At 48.1% G+C, this 12,301-nt stretch overlaps 1 protein-coding gene across 1 annotated transcript in view; it reads left to right on the top strand.

Moving 5' to 3' along the window:
- LOC144164198 (cyclin-dependent kinase-like 4) overlaps positions 1 to 12,301 on the top strand; it is a 184,836-nt gene that overhangs the window by 42,266 nt on the left and 130,269 nt on the right. Inside the window, exon 2 of the mRNA XM_077694710.1 lies at positions 5,064 to 5,196. Coding sequence (XP_077550836.1) covers positions 5,141 to 5,196 — 56 coding nt within the window. The 5' untranslated portion in view covers positions 5,064 to 5,140. The remainder of the gene's footprint in view (positions 1 to 5,063; positions 5,197 to 12,301) is intronic.

The raw sequence follows: 12,301 nt of genomic DNA, 5'->3' as shown, positions 1-12,301 counted from the left end.
CAGTGCAAGGCCAATGAAGCTCATTCTGTGCAGTCTACATCGAATTCATCCTCTTAGGTTATGTGTAGCGCAGGTGTTATCTTAAGAAAAAACGACAGGCTATGAATTATGCCTACAATAAGCGTTATGTCACTAGCAAAAATTTCAGCAAATACTAACCCTATATAAACACACAGACATCCCGCACAAGAACAGTGCTGTTAATGGCGAAAATTACACGAACGTGGCAGTATTAGCCCTCACGCAAAGCGCAATAATTCAGCCATCGGTATTTGTTAAGCCATGCCAGTTAAAATTTCCGCTGATGTTTTTGGTCTCAACGCAGTCCATTTCATAGCTTCTATCAGGACTCCGGGCAGACATGAGAAGCTGGTGCTTTGTAACATGGTGAATCTGGTTGATAGTTCGGCACAGCTCAAACGTCGAGTGTGCTGTAATGAGCTCGTCTATCGTGTTCTGAAATATTTGCATTATTCTCTGTCAAGTATTGAATGCTTCGTGCATAAATGCCCTTTAGCCTGTCTGAAGACGTGCACTATCCAGTAACTTTTCTGGGCAGGCCATTCCCTTTAGGTGTAGGTACCACTCCTGGATAGGGTAGTGTAAGTCACAGCAAAGTGTAAGAACACAGGAAATGACCATTCAATTCTGTATCGAGCTTTAAATTCAGCAAGATAAAATAATAACGCAAAGACTGCGGTGTCTGGCCATACTCTGTGATTAGGCATGTTCTGTGCTAGTTCAGCAAAATATTGCTGTGTTGGGAATTTTGCCGTCAGATTTGAAGAAGGAGTTATAATAAGGTCCTACCATTTTGATTTCAAACTTAAATGAAAGGACATACTTTTTAGCTGATTCGTGCGCTGCTATTGTTCAGCCGAGTACGCGATAAAACAGCATTTGCAGTGTATGAGCATGGTTGCCTCTGGAATGTATGGGGCGTACAGGAATTTTGTAGTTTTCGTTAGAGACTCGGGAAATGAAAATTATGTTGGGAAGCTCCTTGATCCATCACAAAACGGAGCATTGGGCAGTTGTACAGAGCCAGCAGCACCTTCGCGCGTGGTACAATGCTTTCGTTTCCCGGAGTCCACCAAGAAAACATGCGTAATGGCATGGCCCCGCATACATAAATGCTACAGACTGCCGTTTTTCAGCGTGAAACAGGCAGTAATGGCACATTTACGGTATTTCCTTGGTTGACAGCGACCGTGATGTTCACCTTTCAGGCTACGACATGATAGATTTGCTAAACATTGCGGAGTTTTTTACAGTGATAATTCCTCGGGGATATTGGTTGACGATTGTTAAAAATTCCCTTCATTCGACGTTTTATAATGTATACGTAACAGTTGCGGATTCAGGCAGTAAGAATCACATTAGCGCGCACCCTTATGGTAGCGGGAGGAGGAGGGGAGGATGGCAGGGCGGCGGAGGTGTGCCTGTGCTTTTGATAGGGGCTGTGGTCTGTAGACTGTTTCTGGTGCTTTTGATAGGGACTGTGGTGTGTAGACTGTTTGTTTAATTACGAAATTCTGTTGTCATGGCAGACCGATTGAGCATTGAAAGAACGATACGTCTACGCACACAGAACTTCGAAGGCCAGGAAGCGCTAACGGAAAATTCTACCACAATGGCACGTACGTTTCTGCGCCACAATTACGAACGTCCTTCACTTTCGCACGCTGCATGATGATTGTAAAGTTGGGTGTAGCAGTGGATGCACGCGTTGGTATGAAACGCGGTGACAAAAGCCTCGATAATGGGCACACCATGCCACAGCGGCTACTTCACATGGAGCTGTGTCCCTGTAAAAGCAAACTACTAATAAAACTGCAGCGAGAACTAATATATTTTTAACTATTCATGTACCGATACTAGTGCTGTCCCGATACACTCTGAGTATCCCTCCCCAAGATTGTGCGTAATAAAATATTTAGGCGTTTATACGAGTTGAATTTACGTTTTCGTTCATTGAAAGTCACCTATCCGCTTCACCATGGGCACTTCTTTCAACGACCAATTCAAACGCAAATATTGCATTCGAAATAAAACGAGACACACATTTTTTATCTCACAGAAACAAACGCTTGCCTTCCGTTGGGCTCCACTCTTTTACTCTTAACAACCAACAATCATCTGGACTCCGCATTACATGCCCTGCCCACCCACTTCTCTTTATTTCTACTAATATGTGCTTAACACGCCTTTGTTCCCTGACCCACTCCGTTCTCTTCTCTAGCGATCGTACCACCGACTTCTATTGCCCACGGATAGCGAAGTAGAAGTCGCCAAACAGGATACTGGTAAACTTTTCTAGGAGGCGAAGCATTTATTTAAGAAACGGCAAAACATTACAGTCTCCGCCCCCGATAACAGAATAGAATTAGCGGAGCTTTCAAAGTTAATCAATAAGCGTAAGACAGCTGATATACGGATGTATAATATGGAGAGGATTGAGCATGCTGCAAAGAACGGAGGCAGCCTGAAAGCAGTGAAGAGGCGTCTAGGCATGCGGAAAAATCAGAGGTATGAACTCAGAGACAAGCAAGGAACTGTGCACACATTAATTGGCAATGTGTCCCGTGCGCACATACTAATTGGCGTATTCACAACCGCCCAGGAATATCCAGTTAATATGTGGTGTTTTGAGTGTCTATTCTTGAGCGTCAGGAGAACCCGTGTGACATTAAAGGGTAATGTCATCGGCATAGACGGCATGTTTTAGTCCCGGTATAGCATTCAGGAGTGGTGGAAGGTCGCTCATGGCGTGGTTAAATAGAGTTGGAGAAATTGTCTCCTTGGGGCACTCCTGCTGTACGTTTGCGGGCATTACTGATTTGGGGTTCTACTGTGATCTGGACGAATCGGTTAGTGCGGAAATTTCTAAGGTACTGGATAGTTCTGGATCGTAATTTCTTGCTCTTTACTTTTTCGAGTATTAGATCGTGAGCGATGGTTGCAAAAGCTTTCTTTATAAAACTATGGTACGGGCTGGGTAGCGCTCTCCGCGTTCACTATGTCTTTACAAATGCGGAGTATGATGCCTTGGGCAGAGAAATGTCGGCAAAACCCGGTAACTGTGTGGGAGAAGGCCCGGTGGGATAAGGCAATCACGAAATCGTGCTCGCACACTGTGACTGACAGCCTAGACCGCCAATGTATAAGGCTGAAAAAGGGTGGTTACCCTACCCATGTACTTGTATCAGTTGCAGAGAATGTGCTGAAGAAGCTGAAAAACGCAAACAGCCCCGAGAAGAACAAGGAAAGACCTAAGATTCGTCCAGTTGTCATGAACTACATTCACAGGGTTTCACACCGACTAAAGAAAGTGGGCGCGAAACATAATATTCCGGTGGTATTTTCTGCCCCGTTGAAACTAAAGGGAAGTTGCAAGGCTGCAAATCAAGAGACGAAAAAAGGTTTCGAATGTGGCACACGGCACAGGCGCCAGTTCGTCAACTGCGCAGAGGGTATTGTATACAAGATCCCCCTCTCCTGTGGTAGGTCGTACGTGGGGCAATCAGGCCGCTGTCTCAATGACAGATTACGGGAACATAAGAATGCATGCGCGCAACTGGCGGCAAATGGAAATTTGGCCGCGCATGTTAAGAAGTGCGAGAAGAAATGTTCGCCCGATTTTGAGGGGACAACCATTTTGTTCCGCTCCAGAGACAGGATTACCCGCGAGATATACGAAGCATATGCAATGTTGTCAGGAGTGGAGGGAGATTGCGTTAGCGCCCCTTCAATCCGGCTTTCGGCGCGTGAAATAAATTTCCTAAATGAGGAATAGATATCATGTCACGTGTAGCGTTTTATGGTTATTTTTTCATGCATGTTCTTCATTTCCGTCATATATAACCGCCCCCCTTCACAAGATAATAAACAGTTGATAGTTTGCGCCTCACCTTGTCTGTTTTTGTGGTATTAACCCTGTCCTACGTTTCGTGTCAGACAGCGCACCTCTGCACTTCAAGATGCTAAAACACCAACTAGCCCACTCCCAAGCCTTGCTGAGCCCGGTTGTCTTTTAAGAGTCCATTCAATGCGGGCCTGAAACTTTGTTTCCACGAGTTTGCCTATGCAGGAGGTAAGAGAAATACGACGTAAATCCAGGATATCATCACGTGATTTACTTGTTTTGGAATAGAAACTACCCGGGCCGTTTTCCATACCATCGGAATTTGGCCACTTTGTTAGGCTTGATTTATCTAAATTTGGAGGGCTTCGGTGTGGTTGTATGGTATGTTCTGCAGCATTTTATACGTGATTTGGTTTGGTCCGGGAGTAGATTTGTTGGGATCCCTCATAGGGCCTTTTGCAGTTCATGAATTGGGAACGGCTGATCCATGTCCGTAATTGATGGTTGTGGGAGTGATGTCTTCGGGCACTCGGTAATGAATACGGTAGCAATTGGTGGGGGGGGGGGGGCATAATCCAGTATGAGATCAGCTAGGTCATCGTTAGTCATTTTTGTGTGGAGCTTGCGTTTTTGAGTGTTTTGGCTCGTTTTCGTCTTGCCCAGTAGGCCATTCGGGATAAAGCACACTTTGCTTGTTTGGAGGTGGCCATTCATGCTAGTGCCCTCTGTCAACGGCACACATTTGTCAATAATAAGCTGCTGCAAATATTTCTGAATTTCTTCGGAGAGTTCCAGAAGTTGTCGGGGTAGTTTTTGCAGGGCTTGTTTTTGTGCAGTTTTTTTTTTTTCAGGTTCAGCCGCAGGTCACATAATACGAGGAGATGATTGTCAACAGTCGGCTGTTCTTGTGTAGCAGTGGGCTCGGTGGTACGGCTTGGCAGATCACTTTGCCCTATTCCTCATTGTTAACATGGAAAGTGACTGAAGAGCAGCCACAGCTTGACATGCTTTTGATATCTTGATGATTTGTTTCCAGTTTCCGCTAAAATTGCTCTCACTGCTATCGAGACAAAGCAGTCCAAACGAAGAAAACTTGCATTTTGTCTTCTGGCCCATGCAACAGTCATCCCTGTCTTGAACTCTAGGAGGCAACAATGACAGGTGCGCACCAATTCAAGACACTCTACTTCCCCGACAGGTTCCCGTGGGACTCCGCGCCCTCTAAGGCGGCGGCCTGGTGACTCGGCCGGAGGGTGCGTCTTAGTCCCGGTCCACATGGTGCTGGAAGAAAAGCGGCCGGCTGGGGACTCGGCACCGCAGCTGCCTTTCCGGTGAGCCTGCACGAAAAATACAGCCCTTTGCCACGAGTGTACTGCCCGTCCGATTATGAAAATTTCTGCAGAAGCGCAACGGATGCAAACAGCATGAAGGGGGCGAAGACATCGGTTGCGTCCAACACGGTTCTTTTGACTAAAGTGCATTCTCATAGAACAGATATCGGGGGTATTCATGGGCGAGTAATGCATGAAGGCAACCATCTGTGTGCGCCGCCATATCCGTCGCCAAGCGTCTGTTGCTAAGGTGACGTTGTGCGCACGGCCCGCCGATCAGGCACCCCTCTACTCGTCCATGCCTTCATGGCGGCCAGGCAGGCCGCAGGCCGCGACGTGAGCTTGTGTTTTCGTGCAAGGCGTGTGCGAGTGATTCGATAGTCCATTGTACCGCGATGACGCGGAAAGTCGTGTTGCCCCCCATGATTGTGACAACCTTATCGGCAGTTCAACCCCAGCCTCTGCGCACACCTACGAACGAATGCGAGTTGGTCGTGGCAAAAATGAGCGCAGTGGTCCGTTGTACAGCGACAACTTCATCGCTCCCAAACTGTTGTCCAGCGACCGCAAATTCATACCTCGGCTCCAAGTACTGTTGAGTGAAGCACAGTACGATCTGCCTATCGTCAGGCGCGTATGAAGTCGCCGCCGCAGATCAGCTTATTGCTAGCCGCCGCGCTCTAATGTCGGAGGTGAGTTGTTTTGCTGAGTGTGAAACATTTAGCGATTGACGTACGGGTAAAACATTTCTCCAAAGACATTATTCGGTTTTTTTACTCAACCACGTATTAGAGGGCACTTAATAGACATAACATCGTGGATACGGTGTGGGTGCACTTGCGTCGACATCCGTGGCGGCAGCCGACTGCAGCGTCGGACTTATGCGCGCCGTTCGCAGCCGCGGTTTCACGCGAAGTGCTCGAGGGCAGGTAGAGCACCTCCGCATAATGTGAGTGCGATTCATAGGTATCTGTTGGCGCCACTACCGATAATCCGCTTGAAACGCAGCAGACGACGGAAGCTGTTTTTTTTTTTTTTTTTCTGCGAGATGCGGGCGCAAAGCGCATTCGCTGGCACAGTGGCCACAGACATGGCGGTTTTCAGTGTTGCCAAGCGAAGATATCGCCGGCTTAACGTTTCAAAGAATACCACCCATACAGCTGCGACCACAGGAAAGATCATGTAAACAAAACGTTTAGAGACCTTACACTACGGGGAAGTTGGAAGACCAGGGAAGCTGTGTTTGGGGACACCTATGTCGAGTATTTACGATCGAACAGAGACGCATACACATATCTTTCTAAGAAGTATTTGTAAACTACTTCTTATGTAATTTTGGCGGGCTAGTTCCGCTAAAGCAAGAGTTACAGCCCTTTTTGGTAACCATACCCCTCCTTTACATGCTGTTATATTGACAGCAAACAGGAGTTTTGGCGACGTTTCCATCTTCCCCGTGAACTAAGTAGTGATGATGAGCATATGAAACTTGGAGTAGTCATAGAGTTGTCATAGCCACCAATTGCAGTGTGAATTGAACAAGATACCTACATTAGATTAGGAGCGCGTCAAGGCGCATTCATCAGAAAGTTGGCTTTGCCGCGAAGGGGCTACAGCTTAGCGGGACTGGGCTGGTTATACAAGACCCGAAACAAAACGTTACGCACATGTCAGGCAGAAATCAATACACAAGCGATATTTGCAGTTTTCTTTTCTTAAAAAATTCATACATGCTTGGTTTTTGCGATATCAAATGGAATACTACATCAACGCACAAAACCGTCGCCTGCTTTTGCTCGCGATACTATAGCTCCTGGTGGCATTTAAGAAATGAAACAGCAACACTAACGAAAGGTTCCGCTTAATAGGTCCTCCGTTCCCTTTGGGAACGCTCATGGAGTAGGGCAACGTGGATTCATAAACTTTTCAGTAGGGTGCCTTGATTCACGCGCGTCTTCGCCGTACGGCAGCGCTGGCATTGAGGCGCCCGACTTGGAGCAGTGGAACGCGGTAATTTTAAATTGACTTGAGCAAACCTCTAGCGTGTTATCTTGGAAGGAACCAGACGGCAGATGAACCGCATGATGGGTGAGCGGGAAAGAGAAGGGAGGCATTTACATGGTAGAGGCGCCAGTCGACTATTCATCTTTCGTCGACATCTGAAACAAAAGGAGCAGATACGTGCCCACTTCAAAAAAAAAAAAAAAAATCCTTGACGACCTTTTTTAACCACATGCATCTTGTTCCTTTTGCCGATTCTAGGGAAGGCACTTTAGCTGCTCCCTGCCAAGGAGATCGCTTGTAGAAGGTCGCGCGTTCGCCGACGTAGGTTTCGGCCTTCGCTAATGCGCACCACTGTTTCCGAAAACGAAACTGAAAGCATAAAGCAGCCTGCCTCACAATGTATAAAAACTGAAGTCAGTGTTCTCTAGATACAATGAGCTCACGAAAATTTTATTTCCTGTGCTCAAGGACTTCGCAACTGTTTATTTGAGGAAAAGATCAATATCCGCTTCTCTAATGAGTTCTCGCCGTTCACCGCTTTTGTGACGTCGCAAAACATGCTACTCGAAAGCGTGCGGGCCGTCGTCGCGTAATTTCACGTTTCTGGCGTTTTCTTCCTTATTAAACAACGGCTACTAGCGAGAATGGGCTGCTTAGGTTATCGTCAACATAATCCGTCAAAACAGGCCAACTTGTTTCCACCCTTTAGTGTCCCTTAAAAGAAACCCTGCAGCTTTTACCATCGACTACTCGGAATGTATTCTTGGGTAAATGGCAATTGTTTATTGTTGTTTATTGTTTATTGTTTATTGGGTGGTGCCCACCAACAGCACTAGGCCTTCTTGGGTGGTGCACACAAAAAGGATAGGGCGACACACAGATAAACAAACGGTAAAACATGGAGACTGGTTATGAAGTGCAGGGATCACAAAGTATATAGTACCACCGCACACGCGCGTGCTCGCAGGCACGCACACGCACTCACACACACGTAAGCACGCACGCATGCGCGCACACACACACACACACACACACACACACACACACACACACGCGCGCGCGCGCACACACACACACACACACACACTCACACACACACACACACCCACACACACACATTCAATGTATACATTTAAGGAATTGAGATTACAGTCAGGTACATTAGCACGCGCTGAGACAGGGCTTGTGACAAGGTATACTACAAAGTACATTGGCATACACGCAAGTTCAGTACAATCCACCGTCGTAACTTACTGGGGAACATGGATACTGGTAATAAGTACATATAAAGCAAAATTTATCTGTATGCACGGCACATACGCTCGTGAGTGCAAACAAAACATACATACACGCATGCCCACTCGGGTGCATGTGAAGGTGAACAAGTGCAGGCAAATGCGCACGTGCATGCATGCACACACACCTGCGGACACACATACATAGGTGCACGGGAGTATGTGTACGGCAAACGGTGCAAGTGTAGAAAATGGGAAGGGAACGGAAAACACGAACACGAGATAACTTCTATACCATACTGAATGGGCAACAGCGGCTTCAAATGCATGCATTTTTCAGGGCGCGTTTAAAAGAGTTAACATTGCCGGAAAAGACGTCCAAAGATGCACGAAAGTCATCATTGTACACACGTTGCACACGGCACACTGGAGACAGCATCTCTGAGGTGGTCACATCAAAGCAAAGGTGGGGGCGGAGAGCTCGAATTGGTGCCCTTAGCCGAACAGAGCTCACTAATTTCGGGCTGTCGAATCTGGAGTGGATACACTTGAACAAAAACACTAAATCGCGGTTTGTGCGTCTAGATTGCAGTTCTTCGAGCTTCAGCCGCTTGATGACATCCTTGTACGCGTATTTCTCGTGTAGGGTGTAGCGGCGAGAGAAGATGCGCGTGAACCTTTTCTGAACCCTTTCCAAGCGCAAAGACGACGACGCACTCATGCAGTTCCAGACTGCCGATGCAAACTCCAGTTTTGGGAGTACAAGGGCTTTGTACAGAGCAAGGAAACACGAACCTCCTGAGAAGTCCCTTGTTGCACGAGAGATAGCGCCCAAAGTCCGAAGAGATGAGCGTGCGAGGTAGTTTACATGCGGTGTGAATCGTAGTTTCGAATCCATCAGAACGCCCAAATCACGTGTTTCGCTTACTCTTCTTATCGTCAGAGAGTCGAGGTGGTATGGGAAGATTAAAGGAGAGGTTTTTCGAGAGTATGTAATTGTAACGGTCTTCAATGGATTCAAATCTAAGTAGTTAGTTTTGCACCAGAGGGAGATTGCTTGTACGTCGCGTTGAAGCTGGGCGCAGTCCGCTTGTGATCCCACTGCGCAATAGAGTTTCATGTCGTCTGCAAACTGCAATAGAGATGAATGCTTTATAATTAACTGCACATCATTCACAAATAAGTTAAACAATAAAGGACCGAGAATAGAGCCCTGGGGAACCCCGGACGGTACAGTGAAGCTGCGAGACTTAGCACCAGCGTACTGAACAAAGTTTGTTCTCTGTTTGAGGTAGGTTGCAAACCACTCGCAGAAAGCAGGAGCCAAGCCATAAAAAGACAGTTTGCGAAGGAGCAAATCATGGTTTACGCGGTCGAAGGCCTTGCTGCAGTCGAAGTAGATGGCATCCATTTGTTGACGTGAAAGTATGTACTTGCTGGCGTCACTCAGAAAGCAGGCAAGGTTTGATTCGACGGACCGGGCAGGTATAAAACCGTGCTGATTACTATGAATGAGGGGCCGGATTTTGGACAAGAGATAACGGTGCACTACTTTTTCGAAAACTTTTGAGAAAGAACAAAGGAGAGATATTGGTCGGTAGTTCCCAGGCACCGACGCATTTCCGGACTTATGGAGAGGAAAAACAACGCCGGGTTTCCAATTTGTCGGAAAGTGCCGCTCTTCAAGCGAGAGACAAAAAATGTGGCAGAGCAACGGCGCGAAAATGGCAGAGCAGCCTTTTACAATGAAGCATGGGATGTTATCATGGCCTGAGGATTTCTTCGAAGGTAGGCTGCGGATAGCAGCCGTGACATCCTCAACGGTGATGTTGGGCGTGTGTATGACATCACCTATCTGCGCGAGCCGAAGCGGGAAGCCGCTGTCGCGTGACGAGGAGTACGCGGACGAGAAGTGTTTTGTGAATATTTCAACAATGCTGGCTGGGTCGGAAACGATGGTGTCGCCATCCTGCAGAGTAATCCGCTCAGGGGCCTTTCTTGTGCGCGTGCTAAGATCCGCCAGAAGTCGCTCGGGGATCGGGTGAGCGAAGATTCTGTGAAGTCCGAAAAATGTTTTTTGTCGCGAGCGAGCAGCACTTTCACAAGTGAGCGCTGTTCTTTGAAGTTAGTGTCGGCGGACGTGTCGTTTTTAGTTTTCCTTAGTTTGTGGAATCGACGCTTACTGCGCAGCGCGCTGCGGAGTTCTTTGCTGAACCAGAAAGGGAATTGATGAGGGCGCTTAGACTTTTTTGGTATGTGCTCCTCCATTGCTTTTTGAACAATTTTTGTGAGCAGCTGCACCGCTGCGTCTGCATTATGCGATGTGTAGACTGGCTCCCAATTCGTCTCCTGGAGCGTTATGTAGAGGGCATTGTAATCGCCACGGGAAAAATCAAAGAATGGGGTCTCCATGCGCCGCTCATAGGCAACCGGTAGTAAAGCCGTGACAGTGAGTGGTTCATGCCACGGGTCGACCGGAACAAGGGCTTCTCGAGCGTGTTTAAGGTCTAAGGAGGTCAAGTTGGAGAAGACGATGTCAAGGACATTTCCTGCGGGGTTAGGAGGAAGTGCAGCATGTGCCAATCCAGCGAATGAGAAAAAGTTAAACAATTGAGCGGCTTTGGTAGAATTGCCAACATTTTCCCCGGGATTCCACCACCGGCCGGGCACGTTGAAATCACCGAATAAAAGAATGTTGTACTTTCCAGGGTCTATACTTTCTGAGAGGTGCTGAAAAACGGACGCGAATGCGGAAAAGTCTAGAGTTGGATGCATATAATACACGCCAATGAGCAGATTTTTTCCGCGGTTTGTCTTTGTTTCGACCCAAACGCATCGAGATCAGCTCGGCGAAACGCAACCATGGACTTTCGCAGGGCGATTAAAGCTCCTCCACCGTACTTTTGACCGGTGCGTTCGTAGTCTCTGTCATGGCGAAAGACAGCGTACTCGTCCGGGAAGTAGTCTGTAGAAGCAATTTGGTCTGAGAGCCACGTCTCAGTAATGCAGTATACGTCATGATCGAAAAGAACCACATTATCAAAGAACTGTTGCGCTTTTGTCCGTAGGCCTCGTGTGTTTTGGTAGTAAAAAGAAATACTCATGGGGCGTTTACTTCGGAGGGCTTCAGCGCACGGTCTTCCCGCAGGGTGCCATCAAATTGTCGGAATAAGCACCCGCTCGGCCACACTGACGACTTATTCACAAGATCAAAACACGCATCGCTTACCGCAACATGAAAGGAGGCGTAGCTCGGGTGCTTGGTTTTTAGACGCGTGCAAACGACGCTGCCATCTTTACAAACATCCGTGACGAGTTTCAGCACGGTTGGAACTGAGGTGTCGGGGTGAAGACGGGACACAAACAAGGCTTTCTTGAGGGGCTGGCGGGGCACAGTCTGAAGGTCGCTGTTTTCGTTTGCCCCAACGGAAGCCTCGGGGAAGCGGTTGCGGGGTTGCCTTTTGTTGAGGCCGCCGGGGCGAAGAGGGCTCCACGCGGAAGGGGGGCCGTTCAAGCAACTCGGTATGGGCGACTGGCTGGTGGGTGAGGAGGCCGGGACAGAGCTGCTGAGGGGGCTTTGTGTGGCAGGAGCGTCAAGCACTGCGGAGGGCTTTCGCGGTGACCCGCGATGGCGGAGCTCCTCGCGCAAGACACGCACCTCACTCTGAAGACACGCAATTGCGGCCGCCTGTATTTCCGATGCCTTCATGGTTTCGCTTCGAAGGCGGGCGTGCTCCTCCCGTAGTTGGCTGAGCTCGTCCGTTAAAAATGAGATGCCTTCCACGGCGTTGACGAGCAGGTCATTCATCTTGCTCAGTTGGCTACCAACATCGCCGGGGTAGGGAAAGAATGCGTTGTGGTCGAGAGCA

This window comes from Haemaphysalis longicornis, unplaced genomic scaffold (assembly GCF_048455015.1).
Source record: "Haemaphysalis longicornis isolate Haplotype H1 unplaced genomic scaffold, Haemaphysalis longicornis Haplotype H1 scaffold_13, whole genome shotgun sequence".
Classification (NCBI taxonomy): Eukaryota; Metazoa; Arthropoda; class Arachnida; order Ixodida; family Ixodidae; genus Haemaphysalis; species Haemaphysalis longicornis.
The sequence above is the reverse complement of the archived record's forward strand: the minus strand, read 5'-3'. Positions and strand labels throughout refer to the sequence as shown.